The 27070-nt window shown below is 40.7% G+C and overlaps 1 protein-coding gene across 1 annotated transcript; it reads right to left on the minus strand.

Moving 5' to 3' along the window:
* Positions 1 to 395: 395 nt before the first annotated feature.
* LOC124863780 (caspase recruitment domain-containing protein 10-like) lies at positions 396 to 24963 on the minus strand. The gene is given in 25 exon segments (XM_047358266.1): positions 396 to 1131; positions 1229 to 1344; positions 1453 to 1565; positions 2131 to 2289; positions 2380 to 2482; positions 2603 to 2643; positions 2646 to 2671; positions 2783 to 3023; positions 3186 to 3309; positions 3509 to 3692; positions 4509 to 4629; positions 4724 to 4770; positions 4860 to 4948; positions 5029 to 5066; positions 5190 to 5226; positions 6300 to 6404; positions 6497 to 6673; positions 7914 to 8039; positions 9011 to 9130; positions 9215 to 9427; positions 10844 to 10982; positions 11160 to 11346; positions 13569 to 13706; positions 14164 to 14403; positions 24816 to 24963. Coding segments are annotated over 25 exon segments (3099 nt in total). The 5' UTR covers positions 24823 to 24963; the 3' UTR covers positions 396 to 923.
* Positions 24964 to 27070: the final 2107 nt, after the last annotated feature.

Here is a 27070-nt window from a genome sequence, read left to right on the forward strand (position 1 = left end):
CAGACCACCAGAGGGCGCCTTGAAGCCAGGAGCAAATTCCACTTTCCGTGAGCGTAGCATTATTAAGCACGGTCCACGAGAGGGCGCCAAATAAAGTTAATAAATGTGATTAAATTCAAGTTTTTATTTTGATTAAATATAAAGATGATGAGTACTATAATGATAATGCTGACGACAATTATTACTATTGTTATTCACATTTTGAAGTAGCTCTACCAGTAAATGTAATAATCATAATACTTATTAATATAATCATTTATTTTTAATAATAATTATATAATTATAAGTATATATAACAATTATTTAATGATTACTATGGTATTATTTTACAAAGGGATACAGTGTGAATATCAACACAGAAATTTTATGTAAAATAAAAATCCAGATTTTTGCAATTAAGTATAATGCAAAAGTATTTATTTCAAAATAAAAAAAGTGATTCTAATTAAACAAATAGCACTAAAATGCTGACCTTGAGTCATACAAATGTCACTTAAGCATGTCAAGAAATGCACATTTTCTTTAAAACACAACATCAAACAGAATTCACAGTAGTTCGAAAAACATGTATTAGTTGTTTGTTAAATTTTTTAACCACGTTAAGCTTTATTAAACTGTACAGCTTTAGAAAATATTCTAACCTTAATTGTAGTGAGGAGTCTGAAGGGAAAGGCAATATTGCATCGTGATGTATTTGCTACAGGTTGATTTGTACTGACATGAGTATTATGACAATATGGTATCTAAAATAGTTAATATTATCGGATGCGCAAAAGCCTAAATTGGCTTCTGTTGAAATTCTAAATAAATCTTTCCATGAGCACATTACATCACAGCTAATGTAAAGATCCTGCTTTAGTACCTGCTCCCATAACAGCAGAATAATCAAGTTTGTATTATCATTAAATACACACATCCATCCTCTATTGCAGCCTGTCAAGTTCAACCCATGCTACTGCCCTCTGCTGCCTTAGGATCGCAACACGTAAGGTTTCCAGCAGCTCCTCGGTCGAGCTCCAGGTGTTTGGCTCCACAGTGTAGTAAAGCAGAGGCAGTGTTTCCAGCTGCAGCTCCTCAGCCTGGCACACCTCCTCCATTATGCTGTCCTCTCCACACCTCGGAAAAAACTTCCTGTTTGTATCGCACAAACATATCTCAATAAACATGTTGCTTATTAAAGGTAACATAGATCATCCTGGGTTCATCCTGGAAAAACTATTAAACCTACTTGAACTTCTTGTGCTTTTTGTTTTTAGGGCGAATGTGGATGACAATGGGGTAAATCCCCTGCCTCAGCAGGCCCTCCACACTGGGGAGCCCCAGCTCTAGCTGACAATGCCTGTCCTGATGGAGATAAAGGGAAAGAATGGGAGAATGTGTGACAACATGCATTCAGCAATGCTTTGGGTTCTGCTTTTGCGCCATGCAGAACAAAAGAACACCAAGTTGTACCTGACTGATCACATCCTGTATTGATTCCAGCCTTATTCCCAGAACCTGCTCTGGACTGCAGGAATCTAACAGAAATATCCCTTTGTCCTTTTGTTCTGAAGCTTGAATAGGTTCTGAAAATGGAAAACAGAATGAGGTGCATCATGTGGTGATCCTCAGGCTTTACCCCCTGATTTTTGTATAAAGTGTCATATAAATGTAAAATGTCTTGAAATACAGTCAGACTTCCATATGGTTTATTGGGATTTTATGTAATAGACCAACGCAAAACAGCAAATATTTGTGGAGTGGAAGGGAAATCATACATTACAAATAAAAGTCTATAAAGTGTGGCAAGCATTTGTATTCAGCCTCCTTTACTCTGATTGCCTTAATAATAAAGCACAATGACAGAATCTGTTTAGAGGATGACTATTATGTATGCACTCCCTCAAATCTGGCCTTTCTGGAAGAATGACAGAGGAAATCCACTGTTGCATGAAAGCCATAAGAAGTCCCGTTTGGACTTTGGGTAACAGCAATCATTTTCTTTCCACCTGACAATTATGCTCTACTTGACACATGTTGACGTGTTGATCTGTCAAAATCAATCCCAATAAATTATACTGAATTTACATTATGACAAAATCCAGGCTTATGACCATTTCAAAGTATTGTATGTGTCTATTTCATCCTCACCTGGTGGGCAGGTGTTAAAGTTCAAACCGGACTCTGCTGGCAGCAGCAGCCTCTCGATCAGCCCACGGGATAGAGGAGAGGGCGAGAAGATGACCGGCCTCTTAGTCTGAACTCTCATTGGCTGCACCAAACTGTATGGGATCAAATGGTCCTCATGGCCTGTAGAAGGGAGGTAAAACCTACATCAAAAATGCACAATAGAGCAACAGAAGTACTGTAGATTGCTGCAGACTGGGAACACAAGCTTACGTTTGCTGAGAGTGTAAAAAACTTGCTTTGAGGAACCACTACCCCGAGTGTTGGTATCCAGTGACTTGACCAGTCGAACACGGTCAGGCATTTTCTTTGGAAACTACAGAAATGAAGCACAATAAAACAGCATTAAGTGTTGGAGGTTTAGAGGTTCACTTATAGTCTAGTTACCACTAGATATCAAGCCGAACCTGTTTCATTGCAATAGGAACAGACCTACCATCCTCTTCTTCATGTCCTTTTGTTCCAGTGACATTTTCGTAACATTATAAGCAATAACTGTTGTGCCCTGGAGGAAAACAGATGTTTTACATTTGAAAGGTATTGAAAACTATAAAGTATGATTAAAATCAGTTAAAATTTCTAATAAAGCAGTCAAATCCAACTGTATCTGTCCAACCTGTTGTAGTTGGGCACAATTCCTGTCTGCAGGGGTACGGCCGTGTCCCGGTCCACCAGGGAGCAGCGCCACTGGTATTTCCCATTGTGCCTTGTGTCTGTGACATGTACGATGTCATCACAGGAAACACCCAGAGATGGCGGGTCACCATGAGGCTCCATGTTAAGATTAACACGCGCATAGAAGGAGTCAGCGCCCACAAAGGATGGCGAGGATCGCTCTGAGCAGAGCTTGGAGTAGGCTGAAAATGGGAAACAAAAGAACTGACGACAAATAAGTAGGAATATTCCAGTTAAGTCCTGATCCCTATTGGATTAGACATCTCTAAAGTGTAATCTGGAACGTTTTGGTTCAACCCTTAGGTCTCCTTGTCCTTTGATATTTGTCAAACCTCCAAACTTACCGTCTGGGTTCCTCTGGTGTTTGAGTGTTGAGGGCTCGGTCCACCACTGCAGAGAAAAGTGGGCCACCTCAGCAGTGCACTGAGCCAGGAGCACACTTCCTCCACCAAACTGAACCTGATCCAGCTGGACACCATAAAGACAAAAGGGTGTAGGACGTTACAGTCTAAGTTTCATCTACAGTTTTAAAGCATAACACCTCCCTGAAGCTGCAGATACAAGCTGGAGTTGTCCACAAGGGTCAAAGCATGCAGAAGATTAGTAAAGTATTTTTTTTTTTGCACAGAGTGTTCATACAATTTTTAGTGATTGTTCAGACACAGACCTCCAGCAGCTCGCAGCCCTCCTGCAGTCCACACTGTTCGGCCAGTGAACCAGCTTTCCCGTGACTGACAAAGATCCCAGTTCGATTTCCTCCAAGTATAGTGACATCATCAGCCAGACTGGCTCTTCCAAGCTTTGGCGAGTTGGAGGGGCTTGAACATGGAGAGCAGGGTGAGGGTGGCTTCCTGACCACAAGAACAAAATGCACTAAAAATAAGTACGAGTCCAGAATTGTTCACTTTCTGCAATTTAGTAATATGTGTAAAACAAAGTCACATTTTAAAGATTTCCCAGATAAAATGAAATAAAGTGGCTTGCAAAAACCTTTTCACATGTTGTCACATTGCAATCACAAGGGCCACTGTATTCCATTAGGACCAACACATAATTGGAAAAAAGAAGGAAAGAGTACATGCTTTTCAAAATTCATATTCAGCCGTCCTTATTCTGATACCCTAAATCTAACCGAATTGCCTTCAGAAGTGACCTATAGTCAGTAAACAGAGTCCACCGGTGTGTAATGTAATCTCAGTATGGAGCCAGCTGTTCTGTGAAGGCGTCAGAGGTTTGTTGGAGAGCATTAGCGAACAAGCAGCATCATGAAGAAGGTTTAAGCAGGGTAAGGTTTTAAAACAATATCAATATCTTGTCCTACATGTGAAACACTATGCCCCTGGTGAAACATGATGGTGGCAGCATTATGCTTTTCTAACAAAATGTGAAGAACACCCCAGGGATTTGAATATTTTTACAATGAGCTTTAATAAAATTGAAATGGTGATGACGACAGGCAAGTCTGATTATTATATTTTCTTAGTTAAAGCTCAGGGCATATTTTATGCCCCACTCTGTACAGTCAAGTCATTTAGTTGCCCTATCATTCTCAAAAAGATATAACATTTTAAAAGAGTGTTTGTGTGGTTAGAATTTAGGCCAGAATATAACACATAAATTAATCTAGTGCTCTTTTACTGACATACAGCAACACTTTGTGGTGGTACCTGGGGACATTAGGGGTGGACGGGTGAGAAGAAACTGGGGGCAGGTTGACCAAATCCGGGGGAAAGAGATGGGAGTGCAAAGAGGTCCAGGAATCCCACAGAGAAGGTTCAGAGTGTTCCCCTAAAAAACACAAAACAACATTTTAAAATGTGGTTACAATATGCTTCTGGTAAAAATTATTATACTGTGAAGCTAAATGCCTGGAAATATATACCTGGAATATTATCATTCTCATCACTTGCCCAAGAGTCCACATCAAACCTTCATGAAAAAAGAACAATAAGGACAATAATTGGATGAAACAAAGGTAAAACATAGCGAAAGACTTCAAAGTATGGCGATAAACTCACTCTGTGTTAAACCGCCTGTTGATGGAGTTCACGCATGGAGGAAAGGGGAACGTGGACAGGCGATTTATTTCCTTTTCAATATCCTTTGACTGAGGAAACCAAAGTAAGTATTTAAACAGTGATTCCTGTGCAACTAATTTTATGTTAAAATAAAATTGTTGTGACTCACAATAGACAGCAGGTTCTCCTCTGAGTTGTAAATTGAACCTTAAAATGAATAGAGAGGACAATTAAATGAAACACTAATGATCAGATTCTATATGTAAACAAAAGTACAAACATCAATGGTTACTTCACATGAAAAACTGTCTTTCAGATCAGACTGCTTACCCTCAGCGTTTACATTGTTTTGGCCTACAGGGGGCGTCTGTGACACACAAAACATGAAATGTAGCATCACTTCCTGGCCAGTGAGAGGCGGTTGGACATGTACATACGTGCTGGGAGTTACATAAGAAAGTATTACACCCAAAAACAACAAGACTTAGTTCTGCTCTTTAAAGGCTCCATTCCTTGCACAACATATTAATAGCAGGAAAAAACGTGTTTGTGCAGGACAGGGCTGCATGGTTCATGGAAATCCTGTCTCACAATATAAGGAATGCATTACACACTACATAAACAGTCATAAGAAAACTAACATATACAGCACATCTCATTGAGAGTAGCACCAGACACCTAAACATGTATTATAATAAACCACAATTCAGGTCATAAAAAGTTGATATAATAAAAACATAGGGTAGTAAATCGCTGAATGTTTTACGTTTTGTTTGACCTAAATGTCCATTTCTGCATTACTAAAAAAAATGTATTTTTGCTTTTATACAATTCATTCATTCAGGTGTGTTGGAGCAGGGATGCATCCAAAAGTTGCAAGACTCAAGGACTGGAGTTGCAGACCCCTGCTTTAGAGTTATGTTAGGCCATCTGTTCACTTCTCTGGTAAATATTTTCTTGCCTTTCAGTTCAGGTGGACTCCTATGTTGGTAGGTCTGCAGCTGTGCCATACTCTTTCCATTTATAGATGATTTATTGAGATGTTCAAAGTTTGGGGTATTGTTTTGTAACTATATCCTGCTTTAATCTTGTCCTTGTCTGAGGCCTTCAAAGAACTATTTATTCTGACACACATAGGTGGACACTATTTCATTTAATTTTAAATCAGATTATTTATTTTTTTGCAGTATCAAAGTAAAGGGGGCTGAATACAAAGGCATGCCACGTGCTTTCATTTTTTTAAAACTGCAGAAAATCATGTATCGTTTAAGTTCCACTTCACAATTATGCTCTATCACTTAAAATACTAATTAAACATTTTAAAGTTTGTGGCTGTAATGTAATAAAATGTGGAGAAGTTCACTTTCGCAGTGGTAATGCTTCTGTTAATGTTGAGTAGTTTTCTTGAATCATAACCATGGGAATAAGCCCAGCACTGACCTTCCTTAGCACTAGATTAGTTCTGCTGGCCTGTGGACTTAGATCCAGGTCAAGGGAACAGCATGGCCCAAAGCACTGGTCCTCGCTGCACAGAGACAGGTCAGACTGGAGAGCAGAAACATAGAATAATTAATGTGTAAAATGCTCTGTGATAGAAACAACCAGATGAAGGTACGCTACGTTCTGCGTTGACTCACGCAGTTCAGACAGGGACTCTGCTCCATCTGCTCCCGGCACCGATCTCGCTCCCTCTCCAGCTCTCTCTGCTGCTGCTCCAGGTTGGCTTGCAGCTCTGCGATGCGTTTGCGCAGGTGGTTCTTTTCCAGCAGGCAGTCAGTGTACTCCAGCTGCAGGCTGTCTCAGCTATGCAAAGCCTCATCAAAAGACACAAAAAGGACATAAAAATTACAACTACAGTAGAAGCGTGTGCAATAACACCAACTATTAATGCAAAACCTTGACAATCTCCAGTTGACTGAAAACTTTGTTGGGCAGACTTCTGTGTCCTTGGGAAAATAGCCCCTTCTTGGGGTTTTACCCCCACCTAAAACTAGATTTCCATACAGGATTAAGACTATGGCAATAGCAACAAACAGTCAAAACAGGATGGTCTGTGGAGCGTCCTGCAAAGACCATCTCTGTCTTCTGGTATGCCACAGACTCTCCATTTTGAGTGATAGAGTTAACCAAATTTTTAACGCTTTTAGCCCATATGTCCTTTCTGATTCTAGACTAAATGTTTGAAGTGCCCAGTTGATCAATTACAACAACTCTGGAACGTATTTAGACACCAATTGATGTCTTTATGGAGGCAGCCTTTACATTTCACCACTGTTGTTTAGACAGATGGCACTGATTTTTATACAGCTCAGAAGTGTACACACCCCCTGTTAAAATGACAGGTTTTTGTGATGTAAAAAAAAAATGTAACGTTTAGTTTCATAAAAAAAAATCTATATGTAATAAAACATATATCAGATACATTACAAGAATTGGTTTACTTGAATGTCTTCAGAATGTCTTCAAGTAAACCAATTCCTCCACTTAAAATGTAATACATTTGGGTGTATTTACCAACATTGGTAGTATTAAATCTAAATCTCGTGTTTAAAATTAACTAAATGAGAATGTGTGCAACTGAGGTGTTTGCATAACTTAGCAATAGCATTGTTAGAAAATGGCCCAAGAGTTTGCAGCACAGTTAAGTAAGCAGCACCACAAAGCAACAATAAGGCGTGCCTCAAAACGTGATGCAGAGAATGCTTGGTTGGAACAACGACAGAGTAATAAAAACTGATATCAGTGGACTTTTAACTCATTGTTGAAAACAAAATGAATTATAGACTTACAACTGGCCATCCATAAAAGGGAACAGATTGACTTTAAACACTGAACAAGAACTGCATTGTTTTAATAAAACAGCAAGAAAACATGTTTTGACACCTGGGTGTGATTCTAGAAATATGGGGAAGTGGGTAAAGAAAAACACCATACTTGACACAAATCAGCTCAGTAACCCCTTCTCAGTGAGTTATGGTGGTGGCAGTATAACATTGTGGGGCTGCTTGCAAACCATTTGAACGGACTTGCTTCAGGGCGCCTTCTTCCACTTACCTGGTCTCTCTCCTTTTCCAGTTCCGTGATTTGGTTGAAGTAGGACAGACTCCTCTTCTGTTCCGTCTTCCAGTCCAGCTGGAGAGTCCTCACCTTCTGCTGCAGCTGCTCACACTGCACCTCCAACTGCAAACACAGTTTGTCATTACCTCCTTTATTTAGAGGCACAAGAGTCTGTTTACACCAGAGCTTTAAATAGTTGTAGAAATAATCATTATCAAGCCAGATATTTTAGGCTTCAAATCCTCTGAGTGTGATGATACTGCATGTATTCACAGAGCTTCAGTTTTACTACAATTCCTGTTACATTCTGATTGGAAAATAAGTTTTTTCCTTCAAAAACATAAAAAACAACCAAAAAGATCACATGTGCAAAAGCACATTTAGCAGCACACACGGCCTCATTCTTCCGGAGTACATCTCTATAAGCTTGTAGACCTGTTATTGGCTATCTTCTACCATTTTTCTCAGCAGAATCTCCGATATCATCCTACCCTCCAAGCGGGATAGACTCCACAAATAAGAGAAGTAGAGACTTGTTTTCTGGAGGGATAAATTATGTGTATCTATAAAGACATGGATGAGTCCGTTTGGTGTAGTACAACTTGACTGGCCTGCAGAGTCCTCACCTCAACCTGACAGAACATGTTCGGGAAACAATAGAGCACAGACTGTGAGCCAGGCATTTCGTCCAGCATCAGCGTCTGACCTCACAACTGCTCTTTTGGAGGAATTGTTAAAAATTCTCATGAACACATCTAAATCTTGTGGAAATCCTTTCCAGAAGCGCTGAAGATGTAATAGCAGCATAGATTACATTAAACCCTATAGGTTTAGAGTGGGATGTGACTCAGGTTCATATGTGTGTGCAGGCATACTTTTGTAAGTATAGGGCACCTATATGGGATTAAAAATAAAATGTTTTAAATAAATTTGAAAAAACTTTGATTGAATTGTTTTGCGTTTGTTATCATAGAGTATTTTATGAAGACATTGGGGGGTAAAATGAATGTAATCAGTTTTGGAAAAACTGTAACAGACCAAAAGGGCAAAGCGAGACTTTTCGGAATGCACTGCATAGGGCTTTTGTTTTTTACCTTGTCACTGTTCTCCTCAGCGCTCCTTAGCTCTCCCTGAAGTCTGGTGACGATCTCACAGAGCTCCTGTCTCTGTTCTGCAGCCTCTCTGCGGTCCTGCTGCAGGATGTCCATCGGGGCCTAAGATGAGCATAATCACTATTTATAGAACATGAAACGAACCCAACAAGCATCAAGTGTTTGTTTAGATGAACCTAGACTTACAATGACTCCAGTGGAGGGATCTGAGTTCCTCATCTGAACTTCCTTTCTTTCTGGTTTCTGAGCGTCAGTGAGCTGCGGCGGCTTCTCTGGCAAAGCAGGACTGGAGCCATTTATCCCATTGTAGAGATCGTTATTTGTTCTGTTAGTCTCTGGAATATCAGCATTTTCTGTTTTTTTATCTGCCTCAGTCAGTCTGGATCTAAGCTCCTCTACCTGTGTGCAGAAAGAGAACAACTAAATTAACAGGTTAAAAATGTAATTAATGTAGTTGGCAAACATCAGTTTTAGTGTGACACCATTAGTTCTGCTGTGGTATATTTCTATAGTAACAACCAAAAAATACAGTTAAGATAATTAGTGTTTGCGTGGTTTCAGCTGATAAAACGTGTCCTTCTGTTTTTGCAGAACCTGAAACAGAGCATCTTGATTGTCTGTCAACAGGCTACATTACTGGATCTGCTCAGTTGTGTGTTTGCATTGTTATTGTTTTATTTTACCTCAAAGCAAGAATGATGATGAATAATATTTCCATTCATTTGCAACCAAGAAAATCATTACGCGTCTTTGACATGCCGAAAGAGCACAGAATAAAAAGCAGAGCTGATAACATCTGCTCAGGTGCCTTATAGAGCTCAGCGTGCAGCTTCGTGCCAACTGCTCTGATTGAATCTGGGCCGCTTCATGTGTTCTAACAAGACATGCTCTGAGCTCATCAAACTTCACGTTAAACCTGTTGACACATCCATATTTTAAAACTACAATCGCACATGTATTTTATTGAAAGTTTTGGTGAAAGACCAACACTAAGTAGTACAAAATCATGAAGATCATTTTACTTTGATACCCCAAAATTCAATCCAGTTCAACCAGCAGCCTTAATAGGTCCCCTTATTAGTAAATAGTTCAACTGTCTGGAATTTATTCTCAGTGTAAACACAGCTCTTCCGTGAAGGCCTCAGAGGTTTGTTAGAGAACATGTTCGGTCTATTATTTCAAAATAGAATTAGTATATTAAAACTGCAAATCTACCAAGACGAGGACATCCTCCTAAACTGTCAGGCCAGGAGAGGATTAATAAGAGAAGCAGCCAGAAGGAATGTTAACTCCAGAGGAGCTGCAGAGGTCCACAGTTTAGGTGGGCAAATCTGTCGACAGGGCACCTCCAATGTTGTAAGAAATCCATCAGACGACCCGCTTAAAGACTGCCATGAGCCACACAGTGGACACAGAAATCGTGAGGATGAAGGTGACAACTAACATAACGCATCTCCCTGAGCACACCATGCCCACTGTGGAATATAGCGGTGGCAGCATTATGCTGTGGAGATGCTTTTCTTCAGCAATGTCAGAGGTAATGGGCATATCGAAGTTAAAATGGGGCAATCCTGGAAGAAAACCTTTTCAAAAGAAGTATTTACTAAGGGCTTAATCCAAATGTAAGCAACATTCTTCACCATTTTCTTTGCACTGCATAATTACGCACAGCTTCAAGTTGCATAAAATTTCAATAGTTTGAAGTTTAATATAATATGTGAAAAAGTTCAACCGTTGCTAGCAAGCACGATGGGCTAAAATGGTGAATTAAAGTTTTCTCTTCCATTTTACCACACCTCCTCATGATGGACCTACCTGTCTCATGAGCTCCCTTTCTCGTGTGGTGGCTTTGCCCTGCTCCTCTAAGGCCCTTGAATACTTTACAGCCTGTTCAAGGTGTCTCTCCTTCAGCTTACCCAGCTCCCGACTGGCTGACTCCCAGTCCAGACACAGTCTAGACAAATAGGAAATAGTTTTTAGAGTGGATGCTCAGCAGGTTTATTAACTAAGTGATCTCTGCAGGAAACAGCTGTTGATTTGCCTGGTTTTAAGAGACACACTGTTTCCAATGCAAATAACATACAGAAACAAATTAATCCACCTTTTCAATAGAGCTAAGGAGCCGACAGACCTTTCAAGCAGCAATTTGTCGTGCCGCAGCTCTTGAGCTTTGTGTTCGGCTCGGCTACGATCCTCCTCTGCCATCCGACAGCGCTGAGACTGGCGTCGCTCACACAGGCGGCTGTTTCTTAGCGGCTCCCTCAGTTTACGCACCTCCAGCAGCAGAAACTGAGTCAAAACCTCTGGACCTTCCTCATCTATGATCATATTTTTAGGACAAAACAATTTCATTTAAACTTTTCCAAATAAAAACTGGATGTTTTTTCTGCAATGTGACCTGGACTGACAAGCTCTTTGGCCTTGCAATACTAACATCTTATAAGTGACACATCCTTTTCCAGGAGTACACATTCACGGTCTACTTGATCAGTTCTCAAACTTCTCAGAGCAAGTACCACCTCAGTAAATATCAGGTTTTCCAAGAAAAAATATTGACGCACAAGTTAAAGCTTCCATGTTTGTAATCTGAAAAATGTTGTCCAGAATTCCAAAATGGGCAAGTCGGACGTTTCTCACCGACTCCACAAAATCCAAAATGGTCGCAAAGCATAATTGCCAATAGCACCCACTATTGTCCAAATTAGCTTGTATTGGCCGTACTGGGAGTTTTTTTCTCCATTGCTCTTTTCTTTTGAGAGGTTTCTGAATAAGCAAAGATCTCATTCATTGGCAGCTTGTGATCATTAGGTCTACATCACAGCTAATTTAATTTATCTTGCAAATAATCCATGATAAAATTTCTATCGAGCACCACTAAAGGCAACTACCACCTGTGGTACTTGGAACAGTTTGAGAACCCTGGTACTAGATTGCGGAAGTATTTGAATCTATAACATGTAATGTTCTTTTATCTGTGTCCAAAAACAGAAGTAAAGGTTACAAATCATTTTTAGGTTTTGATGTCTTTGCTTAAAAACATTTGGTAGAAATCTGTGGAAATCCACAAATTGCCAGTGAGCTTTTGTATTTTTCTACATTTTTCTAAAATAATCCTGATTACATGACTTTCAATTCAATTCAATTCAATTCAATTCAATTCAATTCAATTCAATTCAATTCAATTCAATTCAATTCAATTCAATTCAATTCAATTCAATTCAATTCAGTCAGTCAGTCAGTCATTTTCTACCGCTTATTCCATAGTGGGTCGCGGGGAAGCTGGCACCTATCTCCAGCAGTCTATGGGCGAGAGGCGGGGTACACCCTGGACTGGTCGCCAGTCCATCGCAGTCAATTCAATTCAATTCAATTCAAAGATACTTTATGGATCCCCGAGGGAAAATTAGAATTCCAGTACAACCCATCCAAACATACATCATGACACAAGACAAGGGGGAGACGGGTCACCGAGGTTTTGCTGCCCGCTCACAGGTGCTGCCCTTGCTAGATGAGAAAAGAGGCCACATTAGGTAAGTAGAGGGAAAAAAATCATATTTCACACTTTATCCTTAGCAGGATACAGTTTGAGATTGCAAAAAACCTCAGCACAAAGAAGCAACAAATTTACAAAACAACATCATGCCAGGAACGGTGAAGGTGGTGTGAGGGGTGCATATGTTTATCTTGAGCATGTGTGTGTGTGTAAGTGAGTGTGTGTAAGTAAGTCCATGAAGCACTGTTGATGGTTCGTTGGAATGTACATCAACCGGCCACAAAGTTCTGAGCAGGTCCACAGATGTCCTCAGGGAAGGGAGGGGGCAGAGGGAGCAGAGCGTCATGTTTACATAACTTCCAGGAGAAGTTGAAGATAGCCAGCCATCAAGGCCGCGCAGAGGAGCCAGATTCAGAAAAACAATAATTATTTGGGTTAGGCTGACTCTTAATTTTCCATCAGCCTTGAGAGTCTCGCTGGTGCTTCTCAAAGGTGAATCCAAAGTGCCAAATTCCTGGTCTTTCGCCAGATCCGAGCGAACAACTTTCTCCAAGATTTATCCCATTTCACCCCTAAGTCCAGAAACCGCAACCTGCCAGCGATCCTAAGGATCACATCCAGTCTGCGATTCAGCTCACGTAACATCTCAGTCTGAGTGCTGATTGCCCTGAAGAGCCCATCATACGTGCCAGGCAGCCTTACAATGGCCAGAACAGCTGCTGACATTCTCCGAATTTCTCCATATGCCAGGTAACCACTGACTCCAAAAAGCAGAAATCCTGATATCAAACATCCAATTATATACACATCTTCCACATCCTCGACTGACATTATCGACAAACACACAATCCTCCACAGGTTAGGGTTAACAGGTTAAGTTCAACTTATTGATCTTCATTTGCTTTTTAACTTTTAAACTTTAATTTTGAGTTCACCTTCAACAGAAGTAATAACTTCCTGAACTAGTCAAGCTTTTTATTCCTATTACTTATCCACTGTAATTTTATTGTTTTAATAGTGTACAGATGTAAAGTAATGGTTTCTTGCCCAGTATGAGGGAGCATCGCTGCGTCGGCTGTTTTCCTGTCAGCTGTGTGTATTGCTCTGGATGGTAAAACTCCAGCGCTTCCATGAAGGCCTGAAGGCCCCTCTGGCCCTGACAACGCAGGATGTCCAGCAAACGTCCTGCGAGATAAAGATAACTCAGAACAAAAACATATGCAGGGAGAAAACAAAACTGATACTTAAAATGAAAACAGCATTTTAGTTCTGTAAGCTTTCGCTGCTGTGTAACTATGAAAATGCTGCTTCTTTGATGTGTGGCAGCTTCCCTCTAGTTATGCAGATATCAGGATGAGCATGATGAATGACTGACATGAGCAGACTAACTTGTAAAGTAAAAACAGCACTAGGTCAGTCTTGGCACAAGTACTCATTTACAACATCAATCTTTTTATCTTTATCTTCATTTACTCCTCTTTCTGCCACTCTTTAATTCCCAACATATTGCCATTATGTGTCTTACAGTTCTTGTAGTATTAACATCCTCCTTGCGGTCTGGTGTTTTCTCCTGAGCAGTTTTGTAAAAGAGTGATGGTGCTGATCCCTGATTGGATAAATAATTGCTCCCCTCCGATCTTACCGGCCTTGCTGATGCGCAGCGGATGCTGCGTGGAGTTGAGCACCTCGTCCTCATCCTGCTCGTCGATGACCTTGCATTGCCGCAGGTAAGGGGTGAGCTTGGCCGGGTTGAGGATGCGGGTGAGCTTGTGCCGCACTCCCTCCATGCGATCCCACAGCTCCTCGCAGTACTCCTCTGACCACCGAGGGCAGGATCTGGCCTCCTCCTGCGCTCCATCGCCTTCCAGCCAGTCTGTGACACCTGAATATGACCAGAAAGCCGACAGCTTAGGAAATGGGCTTTCTGGACTGCATTTCTTCAAACTGATTACCATCAGTTTACTAAAACAAATTCTTGCCATTTTGCGGCATGTCTCTGTTTCTGTCCTATCTCAGCTTTATGAGGCAGACTTTCAGACATAGCACATGTCCACTCCCAGACTAAATAGGCTTCCCAGAAGTAAATCCACTAGAGTTTGTTTTTGTCTGCTTGTGATGAGATAGAAATCTTCAAGGGAATTCTCTAATGGTTTTACCTCCCTCAAAATATCCATCTTGAATCTATGTCATTAATTTATAGATATCTCCCTTAATGGAGGGTTAATGCTGTCTAAAAGATTTGAAAATAAAACAAACTTTCTGTGAGGTGTAGCACAACATCTTGATGAGATGAGAAGACACTGCAGGCAGAAAGTAATGATGCTCCTAAAGATGGAGTAAAATCTTTTTTTCTACCTCTTCTCATGAAATGATTCTGACAATTGTGAAATTTAAGCCACATGTGTGAACCCTTCTGGTCAGACGTTCCATAAACTCATCTTGGGCATAAATCTTCATATCTATTTGGGTTTTAAAGGATTTGAAATATTTCTCCTTCAAGACAAGATGAAACAAAAACTAACAGCAGGGATTTGTGAAACATGAATTATGTGCACAGTTTTTTATTTATTGCTGATATTTTTTCTACTTCACACTGTTAAAAATATACATAGTGTCATGATATGACATCTTTGACTTTGTTGTGGTCTTGTGTTTTCAACTTTTTATTTAGTTTGGGTTTTTATAGTCATGTTTGTTTATTTCCCTTTGCTCCCTGATAGTTTGTTTCCCTTTACCGCCTCCTAATGTTTTCTTTCTTATGGTTGTTTTCTTATTACTTTGTATGGTTTATTATTATTATTATTATAATTATTATAATTCTTTGTCTTCCTTGGATTCTCTAGTTTAATTTCTCTCTTAGTATCTTTGTGTTTATTTATGTTTTGGTATTTGTTCCTTTGCACTCTTCTTGTTTACTAGTTTATTTTCTGTTTCCTTTCCAGTTATTTCAGTCAGTGTGGTTAGGTTTGTTTACTTTTGTATTCTGGTTCTATTTAGGGGTTCTTTGTTTGTTCTTAGGTTGTTATTGTTGTTCCTGTGTCCCCTCAAGTTTCTCTGTTTACTTTAGTACAGGATTATTCTAGTTTTCTTATGCCCCATTTGTCTGATTTCGTTTAGGTCTGCTCACTGTCGTGTTAATTAGTCCCTTTCCTCATGCTTTAGTTTTTTTTAGGTTCACCTGCTCCCTCTGCCTCCCTGCCTTTGTTCTCCCTCAGTATATTAGTTGGTTTTGTTTCATTGTCCTTTGCTGGTTCCTCTCGTTCACAACCCTCGTCCTTGCCATGAGTTCCTGCAATGTCTGCCTCGTAAGTTTTGTGGATTCCGGCTCTGTGTTGTACCTGCAGTGATTTTGTTACATTCTTGACCCTTTTGTAAATAAACTGAAGAATTATTAAGATGCTGCTGCCAAGCTCTTCTCTGCGCTTTGGTCCACCCCAAAACCGCAATGTGACACATAGAGGCTCAAATAAACAGATATAGCCCCATTCATATTTGGTTAAATGCTTGTTTGTATGTTGAAGGTAAACTATGTAATTTTAGTTTACATGAACAAGCTTCTGGCATATTTCTGACTTTATATTTGACTGTTGTCAAAATTGGCAAAGCTGTCTTAAATTAGTTGGTTTCCTGGTACAGACACTGCTTTTAGGCATAGTGTATACATTTTCAATAGGGTTAAAATCAAGGGAATTCAAGCTTTATTCAAGCTACTTTATCCATACTAAAACCATTCTGATGTGTGTTTGCAAGCATTTATCTACAGAACTCTCACTATCAGATGAAAGGAAATTGATTAAGAAGAATGTATAGAGGTTTCACCGTCCACAGTGATGGTAGTTTAACATCAACAACTTATACTTGGAGGAGACAAGATGAGGCTTTCAAACCTAAGAACACTGCTCCAGTTGTCATGCAGGTTGGTGGCAGCATCATGCTGAGGGTCTGTTTTGCTTGCAGTGCTATTGATGCATTGTAAAAAAGGTTAATGGAATAAAGAAGGAACAAGAGTTCAAAATTCTTCAGCTTTGTGAGGGTGCTGGAAAGCATCTTCCTCACTAAAGTGAAGCACACACAAACACTAATAGGAAGTTTGCTTTGTTATATTTTATTTTGAAGACTAACTTCTTTTTCTTTGAGGTCCACTTCCTGAGGGCTAGCTTCATAGAGTGCACACATGATGGCTGTCTAATGACTTCACCTGGAGAGAATTCCCTAATCATCCATCTCAATGGGGCAGACCACTGGGTGAAGCTGAGGGTGGACTGAAACTTTTGTTTTGATTTGCTTTCTTTGTTGTTTTGCATATCTGGATAAGTTGTTAGTCAAGTGTGTGTATGTGTTTTTAAATGGAGTTTAAACGAAAATTCAACATGGAAGACTCGCCACCCCGCCACATTCAATCACTCCTCACTGGCTCCTCCAATCAACAGCATGCCCGCACTTCTCCTTGGCTAATCATCTCCCAGGGCATCACTTTCAAAGACCTTCTGCATGGAAGACATCGTTCTTCTGCTGAGCTTCGATCAGCATGTCCAAATCTGACGATCCTGCTGGTTCTTTGCAAGACCTCATATCGGGTCCTTGCCCTCCTGCCGCTGCTTCTGCTAGAAGAAGCTCCAGTCTAGCTTCGCAGCTCGTTACTCCCTCTCTTTCCTCCCAGCTCAGGTCGAGCGGAATAAATCCCGGGTCCGACCAATACGCTTCTCAGCGTGCTCAGCTCGCTGATTTTCTATCCCATGATTCCCCTCCGCTTCCACCTCCTCTGCCTCCTTCCTCGGAAAAACCCAACCCCCCTACCAAGAAATGCAGAGGCTGTTCCTCATCCACTCTAGCTTTGGCTATGTCTCTTCCCGGCCTGTTTTCAGGCGCACTCGCCTCTCTCTGAACCTCTTGCTGCCTCATCTTCTTCAACTACAGCTGTCCCCACTTCATTTATCTCATCGTTGGACTTACTTCAACGTTCCATCACATCACTCACTCAACACCTCATGGATTTCTCCGCAGAACATGCCACGTCAGCTGTCCATCTGCCCGCTGCCCTACCCGACGCTCAGTCTGCCACTCAGCCTGCTGCTCAGCCAGCTGCCCGGGCTCCCCTCCAGGGTCAAGCGATTACTTTAGTCTCTCTCATTCTACTTTCTCCTGAACTAGACCATTGCATCGCGACCTCGGAAGACGTCACAGCAGTCTTTAAATCCTCTATCCCCCCGCCTCTCCAAAGATCTCCCCCTTTGGAGAATTTGTGGCAGTTTTCAGCATTTTTAGGGATGTTATTTATTCTGTATTCCCAGATAGAAGAATCAAGCTGGACACATACTTGGCCCTCATCACAGATCTTACCTTAAATATGGACGCTCTCTTCTATCTATGCTCTTTTCTTCACATTTGCAGCTTCTGCAAAGACGCCCACCCGAAGTCCGTTTGCCCCTGCCGTTCATCCCTCAGCAGGATTCGTCCTGGTTCCAGGCGTTAAGTTTTGGTTACTTTTTCACTCCTGTCATTATTCCCGAACTAGCTGCCCTCCTTCAGTCCCACCCGGACGGTCCTTTTGTCAATTTCCTCATCACAGGTCTCTCCCAAGACTTTTTCATTGGCGTCCCTCTCCTCCCCACTTCCTCATTCATTTGCGCAAACCTGCAGTCAGCTCTCCGTGAGCCAGAAGCTGTAGCTCAGCTTCTTAAAAAGGAGATTTCCAAAGGCTATATGATAGGTCCTTTTAAATCCCCTCCTTTCTCTTTCTTCCGTATTAGCCCCTTAGGAGTAGCAACCAGACAGTATTCAGGAAAAAAGCGCCTTATTATCAATCTTTCAGCTCCTCACTCCGGTCCTCTTTTCAATATTAATTCCATTATTCCCAAGCCCCCATTTTCCTTGTATTATTCTACAGTAGATCACGCCATATCGCTTATTAAAACTGCGGGGCGTGGAGCCTGGCTTGCTAAAGCAGACATTACCGACGTGTTTAAAATCATGCTGGTGCACCTCCTCAGCGTTAAATGGGACCGCCGTTTCTTTTTTGCAGTCAGGCTCACTGTCGGCTGCAGGAGTAGCCCCTGCCTCTTCAACAAGCTGTCTGAGACTCTGTTGGATTCTCCTAAATGTTTGAAAACTCCCTTTCGTTCTCCATCTGCTAGATGACTTTCTTCTTATCGATCCTCCCTCCCCTCCCCCAGCCCCTACCACCCTAAGCTGATCCAGTTATTTCAGCAAGTCGGTGTTCCCCTGTCTGAAGAGAAAACAGCAGGTCCAGCCAAGAAGCCCGAGTTCCTAGGCATCTCCCTAGATCCAGACGCCATGGTAGCTTCTCTGCTAGAAGATAAGCTGTCCTTTATTTGCGACGTTTCTCAGTCCTTTCTCTCCTTCCCAGTCATCTCCAAGCGTCAACTCCTGTCCCTCCTGGGTCATCTGAATTTCGCAATGCGCATAATTCCCCAAGGTTGCTCCTTTATTTCTCGCCTTTTGGATCTGGCTAATTCTATCCCCTCTCTGCACGATTCGGTTTCTCTAGATGAAGGTTGCTGCTCTGACCTGTCTTTCTGGTCCTCTCTCCTGCAGAAATGGAACGGTATCTCTTTCTTTTACGATGACGTCGTCACGTCAGCAGATTCCATTCAGTTTTTCACGGACGCAGCTCCGTCCGTGGTTTTGGGGGATTTCCTCAGGGTGAATGGTTCGCTGGCATCTGGCCACCTTCTTTTCCTCAATTCGAATCATCAGCCTTTTATGAAATCCTCATCACTATAGCTTGCTGCGTCTGGGGCAGCCAATGGAAAAGAAAACGCATAGCCGCTTTATGCGACAATGCAGCCGTAATCGAAGTAATTAATAAAGGCCGCTCCTCTTCTAAGTCCATCATGCCCTTTATGCGCCGCATCACCTGGCAAGCCGTGACTCACAATTTTATCATTACTACCCGCCATATTCCCGGTCATCATAACTCACTAACTGATGCTCTTTCTCGTTCAATATTCCAGGTTTGCCCTTCAGCCAATGTTCATCCAACACAGATACCACCTCTCAAAGACTTGATACTCGACTAAACTCATCCCTCATTCCTTTACTCCAATCAGCCAATTATTATTGTAATTCAGGCTTAGCTCCCTCCACTCTCAGGTCTTATTGCTTTGCTTGGCAAATTTTTTCAAAATGTTGCCTCGCTCATAATGCTCCTCTTTACCCCGTCCGCATTCTCACTGTCTTAGCATTTATTACTCATTGCTTTGATGTCCGGCATTTCAAACTCCCTAACATCAAGAGTTTATTAGCCGGCATTAAATTTCTTTTCAAAAGGCCACTTTTTTTTAAATCCTTTTTTTGAAGCCTTTTCTCAAATCATTCCATCAAATTTTTACTCAAAGGTCAAAAAAAATCGTAGCATTCCTCAGCCAGATTCCAGGAGACCTATCACTCTTTCCATTTTAAAAGATCTCATCTTGGTGCTCTGTTCAGGCCCCTTTTCACCCTACCAAAAATGTCTTCTCTCCAGCGCCTAGCTTTTAGCTTTTTATGGCTTCCTCAGAATAGGGGAATTTACTACCCTATCAAGCTCATTCGATCCTGCTAGAGACCTAACAATTCTATCCCGATCATTTTAAAATTTATCTTAAAGATTCCAAAGGAAAAATGTCCTTGCTTCATCTTCATTGCTCGTTTAAATGGTCCATTCTGCCCTTTTCATGCCATGTTTAAATTCGCCATCAACACCACAAACTCTTTCCAACCTGCTTGCCCCTCTTCCTTACTCCTGAAGGAGTTCCCATGATTGCTTCCTGGTTCCTCAACCATCTGAGACTAATAGTTCAATGCATCCTTCCTCCAAGTTAGTTCTTAGGTCACTCATTTCATATCAGGGTGGCCACTACAGCCGCCTCACAAGGAGTTTTGACAGCTTCGCTCCAACAACTCGGCCGGTGGTCCTCCGCAGCATTCTCTTCGTACGTCCGTCCTGACCTCTAATCTGTCTTATCTGCACAACGATATATCAGTTCTTAGGTAAGAACTCTCACATTTACTGGTGGTGGTCGGCCTTATCCAATCCTTTCCTCTATCTAGATCAATCATTAACCTTTCTTCATTATTCCTGGTTCTCACATCTAACCACTTAAACCTGAATGTTTTCTTCTCTCATTCCAATTCAATTACCAAGTTTTTTAGACAGTTTCCATTTCTTTGCTTTTTTTCTTTCAGACGCACCTAGATCTTCACCACTGGCAGGCATATCCAACCAACCCTCGACATGCTCCCCATTCAGCCTTGACAGGCTCACTCACGCCATTAGCAGGCGTTTCTGAACATCTCAATCCTACGCCTTGTCAGGCATTCATCTAGCCGCCTTGATGCCTGGTCAGGTGCAGCCTCATCTTTGTCTGACCTGTCACCGGACATCCACGCCTCTTCAGGCATAACTCAGGTAAGCCCATTCGGGCCTAATCCATAAAAAATTTTTTTGGTCTGAGTTTTCACTCCCCACTCATCTCAGATCATTCATAACTAATTTATTTTTCCTTCAGTACAGCCTCAGCTTGGCCTCGGCCCTAATCATAATCCTAAGATGTTTATTCAAACCCACCTCATCCTCAGCGTTTACATGTTCCTCCGGGGTCCGAGCGCCAAAGAAATAATATTTCATTAATAAACTCTTTAACCGTCATCTTGTTGTTTCTTCGTTATGTGAGTCTTTCCAGGTTGAAATGGAGTTTAAACGAACATTCAACACGGAAGACTCACCACCCCGCCACGTCCAATCACTCCTCACTGGCTGCTCCAATCAACGGCAGGCCCGCACTTCTCCTCGGCCAATCATCTCCTAGGGCATCACTTTTAAAGACCTTCTGTAAAACACCACTCTTCTGCTGAGCTTCGACCCTCCTGCACCCCTTCTCCACCCTAGGCTCCCAACTCCTTCCATACCATGGCCTACCCCACCACCACGATGGGATTCCAAGGGGGGAAGACATACTTAATCATAATCCTAAAATGTTTATTCAAATCCACTTCATCCTCAGCCTTTATGTCTTGCTCAGGGGTCCGAGCGCCAAAGAAATAATCTTCCATTAAACGGTCATCTTGTTATTTCTCCATTATGTGAGTCTTTCCAGGTTGAAATGACTTTATTAGCAATTTGGATAGCTTTTTGTTGCTGTTTTGCTTAGGGGAAACCCCCCTCAAATTTAAAGAGTTGTAGCATCCCTACACATTTAAGCAAGATTGCAGAGTAGTTGGAGAGAGGTTTTTTTTCCCTTTTTGTCAAGATGGGTTGCTCCAAAATTATGTTTTTGATTGTCCTGTGATGCAGGGGACCTGTACCAGAATCTGTACTGGTGAGCCAATGGTACACGTTTTTTTGAAAGAAATTAAATGGCTGATGCCTTCAAAACTTGCTGTGGCCATACATGTATATATTTTAGCTTTTTATATAGAATTTTAAATCATAAAGAAGCAATAAATACAAACATAAACACCCAGTGGTTGTTTTCATTAAACTTCTGAAGTTTTATTTTCATTAAACTCCCCAAATTATTATGACATTCATGATGTTAATGAGTGCATGTCCAATGTCTCTGACCAGAACCATCAGTGGTTGTTTCAGAGAAACAAAAAGTCTGCTGCTGTGTGTTTATAAGTGGTAGGGAGGACTCTTTGTAGGTCATTATGCAATAGCACAGGAATGAAAACAATTGCATGACTCATGTCACACATCTAAAAGTAAAAGGAGCTGACCAAAGGCCAAAGCTTTCTCTGTCTATTCACTTCAGAAAAGGAGAAGCGAATGTTTCAATGAATGCTGCAATATTTAGTCCAACTAAAATGAATAAATATTTTCAGATTTCTCCACATTATTCAGAAAAATCCTGAGACCAGCTTCCGCACCCAACACGTTGCAACACCACAACCCCATTGACCCTGCTTTGACCCAGAGGCTGAATCACATCGCTTCTTTTGCTTGCCATGACAACTGACATAAACATTTCAGACAAATACGTTGTGACTGAGGCTATTTACCCATTGTATCTCTGTTGTTGCCAAGTACTGATGCCGTGAGTGAGTGGCAGCAGCTGGAAAGCTCATTGGAGCCAACAGACAGGTTGGGGCGTGCTTCAGGATGCTTGGGATTCTCTATTATTACCCAGATGTTGCCTGAAGAGACTTTGTTCTCTTATGATCAGTGACAATCTGCACTATTAAAACAAAAAGGCACACAATCGGTAATAATATTGATTATTTAAAATCATTTTAGCTACTCAAAACATTTGGTCACATTCACAAGGAAAGAGCTGTTTAATGTTCATTGGAGAAATGAAGAGCAGAACAAAATACTTCCTTTAATGCTTAAAATTATTTAACCTAAATCCAGCGTACAGTGAAGAAAATTATGTATATGCTGATAACTTCTAGGAGGCTCAGACTTGTTTTACGGTATAAACCAGAACTGGATTTGGGGGCCCACTCCTAATTAAGCCTGTCACCAACCAGTCACCATAGCAACCTTGGTATCTCTTTTAACTTGTTTAATCCTTTAACTCAAATTGTTCTATAGTTAATTAGTGAGGCCAACTTCTGAGGGAAGGTTTTATAGTGAAATTAATTAAATCAATCTCACTATAAATTACTTAACAAACTAATAGCACTCGAGACAAGGTACTTTAGAATGAGACGACAGTAAATAGTTTGGTTTTTGTTTGACTTATTCATTTAGTCTTTAGTAAATTGATAATTCTTGTTCAGATTGATCAAAATGTAACTGTCAAACTATAAAGGTTTTCCTTTTCCATTGTCATTTTTTGCCTAACTTCTTCCATCTCTTTCCCATAAACAAGACATTTCATGGCCACAAATGTTCCCCGGTAGACAGAGCCATTCAGTACCCAAAGAAGTCAGGTCCGAATGGATCCATGCTGCAAAGGTATTAAATAGCAAAGGACTTAACTGACCAACACAAATGATCCCTTACAACTAGTAAATTTGTCAAGTTGTTTAAATCTCATCAAATGTAAATTTTAGACATAAAATAATTGTTAAACTTTTAAATAAATAACTACTTTGAATGGTCAAAGATAATCTGAAAGGGAAGGCTTAGTCGCGATAAACTAGTTTAACTATGGGATCTACTGCAATAAATATGCTCTAGGCTGTGCTACAAATTGAGGTGCAGTGTGGTCACTAAAGTAGAGATATTTCTTAAAAAGCAGAGCCTTCATTTTAACTGTTCTTTTATTTTCAGAAACAGGAAGTGTTTTTGATTGTAATGATGCTGCTGGCCTAACAACAAGAAAATATGATGGAGGAAAGACCAAGAATATGAAGCTACAGCTAACATGAACAGATTGTTACAAACCATTAATAGCCTTCACCACGACAATATCAAAGGCTAATAAATCAAAAGCACCCATTCACAGTAAAATATGATCAGTAGTGCCTGAGCTATCAGGGCTGCTATTTGTAGCAACTCCAGTCTGCCGAAAAGGCAATGGCACAAAGCTGTGGCTTGGTGCACTTAATTATTTATACCCCTGCCAGATTTAGGTTTAATCTTTTAATTTGACCAACATGTTTCTTCTGACTGAAAGTAATATTAACATTTTGAAGGGATCCAGCCAGTGTCCTGATAGGAAATCTGTGCCAGGAGCTAAAGATGAGGGTGATGGCAAGGAGGCCTTCCAACCTTACAAGACTTAAAGTCAACAGTGATAAATCATCAGAAATACCAGTGGAAAGTCCATATCAGAATTGCTATAATACCGATACAAATTTTTCAATTGGTTATTGGGAAGGGTATAAATAATTTTCCACATGCCATTTTTGGTTAAAATGTAAATTATATAAACCAGATTGATGATCTTTTTCATAATTGCCACTCGGTTCTGTCATCCTTTGAGCGATGATAGAACCTTGTCATTGTTTCTGATAGGAAACAATGACAATAATTGGTGGAATGACCATAATTAACATCTGCCAGGGATATGAATACATTTCGGCCTAACTGTAACTCAGAGGCTTGATCAGCGGTTGCATGTATTTAAAGAATGTATATGTCTGCGTATTATAACTTTCAAGTAGCACATTATACCTAATTACAAAAAAATAAAACTGTTATTTTACAGGGCTGCAGGGATCACCTGAGAACATCCTTACTGGTATCAAACCTGTTCCAGTTTAAAAAGCGCAGCTTCTGCTGGATAACGACCTGTTTTCCAGATACTGATAACAAATCTGTCTGATAATTATTTCCTTGTTACGCACTGAGAACATAGAGTGAGAAACTGCTCTTCAAGCCGAGCTTAAAAGGTGTCTTACCGCTCATCTCTTCTCGCTATGTGGATCAGACCAGGTTAAAGGCAGAGAAATCAGGTCCACATTCCGCTTTTAGCTCCAAATACGAGTCACGCGTGAAACGGGGAAGTGAGATCTGTGAGTGGGCGCCTCCTGAGAGTGGGGAGATGCGGATCGCACAGGCGGGTTTTCTTTTACGCGCACACACTTCCACCGTTTTGCGCACCGCGCTCCTGCTCCATCTATCTCTGCAAAACCAATAACCCACAGGTGGGAAAATGTATCAACCCGCCACCACAGTTCCAGGGTCTGAACTTTGCACGGAGGGTTCGACGGGTGGGAAGTGACTTTGTATTCAGCGTCCGCCAGCGCAAGATGGCGCTTTGGACTCATCCATGTCCTTACAGAAAGTCGTAGCAGCTCTGTGTTATTATACTAAATGTCCGATACATTGTGCTTCCTTCGCTGAGGCTTTAAAGTTAAACTGTTAGTTTCACCATGAAACCAACGTCTTACATAAATATCCCCCAAGCCAATGACTCATTAAGGCTGTGACTCAGCTTCTGGAGTACATAAGATCCTACCACGACAACCTGACGAAAACAGGTGATTTGTACAGTCTAAAAGTAGCCTAAAATATTTATATACTTTGATCTAAACCATTCTATTGTAATACTGGATTTATATTTAGGGTTGTTGTCTTGCTGGAAGGTAAACCTCCTCCCAGTCTCGTCTGTCGCTGTTTTACAGGTTTTCTTCAAGGATTGAGCTGTATTTAGCTCCATCCATCTCCACAGCATGATGCTGCCACCGTAGGGACAATTATGTGTTCCAGGAGATGTGCAGTGGTGGTTTTTGGCATTTTGTATCATTTTCCATGTAGGTTTAAAAGTTTTTGCATTTATTCTTTGTATTACACATTTACTGCCACTTTCAACTGTATTTATACATGACACTCAGGAGGACTCAAAAGTCAAAGGAATTTATATATTACAGTTTTATTTGGGAAATTGCAAGATAGAAAAACTAAATTAGGGGTCTTAGCATAAAACTGCAAAACATGATAGTGTCACCTGCTTGCAGGCTTAGTGCAGTTATGTTTTCTATACGTTTACTTTCCAACAAATTCTCTGTCTGTATGCAAACAATGCTATCTTTTTAGTCATGAAACATATCCTGATGCCAAGAAATAACACCTGAAATTCTGATATCTGCTTTAATGATGGCTTTTATTTAAATCCAACAGGTTTTCAGTGTGGCACAAAAGGAAACGAAGCAAGTCTGGTTGATGTAAGGGAGAAAAGGAAGAGTATTCTCTTTGATTTACAATATATTGAATTAATAAGATAACCGATTTATTACCCAAGGAGGAGACACATTGCTAAAGACATAGACAGGCAACCTTGAAAAATAGATCAATAGGTATGATAGAAAAAGAGCCCTATAAAAAATTTTTGTTACAAGTGAAAACATACATTTTATCAAGGTTGCATAAGTTTTTTTAATTTTTATTATTACACTGGCAAAACATTCAGAATCATGACTCTCTTATTCTAGCTCCCCATATTCAGTTAGTTGTTTGACTTTGTAGATAAATAATATTTCACTGCTGACATTTGTGACCTTTTAATGTCTTTCTTAAAACAAATGACATTAAAGGCACACTTTTTCTGTTGAAGTGGGTAAAAAACTGAATTACTCAATGCTGAGAAAATCACTGACGCAATAACCTGTTAATTTCCTTTCCATTTCTAAAAATAATGGCAAGTCTAATGAAGCCATTGAGTCTGAGGTAAAAAAAAGAGAGGGCTCACAAACACTGAAAGGTTATTTTGGATTTTTTGAACTCCGGTTTTGTGAAGTGATCCAGTTTGGTTCCTTTACCTGTAAGATGTAATATCAGCGTATGCTAGTTAAAAAATAAATACTTCCTTGTAGTGGTAAAATCTAACTTGCTAAGCCAATATATGCTATATTTTTCTACCTGATCAACTGATTTATATGATCAGTAGATCATGAGACCATCAGCATCATTATCAAACAACAATGATACCTGGAAAAAACAGGAACATATCTTTGATGCTGCAGCACAACCAACAGACTGGTTTCTTGATTCAACCAGCAGGCTCAATCAAAGCAGAATTACTTAGAAACACATAGAAACACGGACCTTCTTCAGCTAAGAAAACCTCACCAAACACAACAACAGTGTTGTGAAGCTGTACACTGCTAATATCTGGTAACATGGCTTTGTGTGGGCTGCAGTTGTCAGCAATGTG

Source organism: Girardinichthys multiradiatus, chromosome Y (genome assembly GCF_021462225.1).
Source record: "Girardinichthys multiradiatus isolate DD_20200921_A chromosome Y, DD_fGirMul_XY1, whole genome shotgun sequence".
Classification (NCBI taxonomy): domain Eukaryota; kingdom Metazoa; phylum Chordata; class Actinopteri; order Cyprinodontiformes; family Goodeidae; genus Girardinichthys; species Girardinichthys multiradiatus.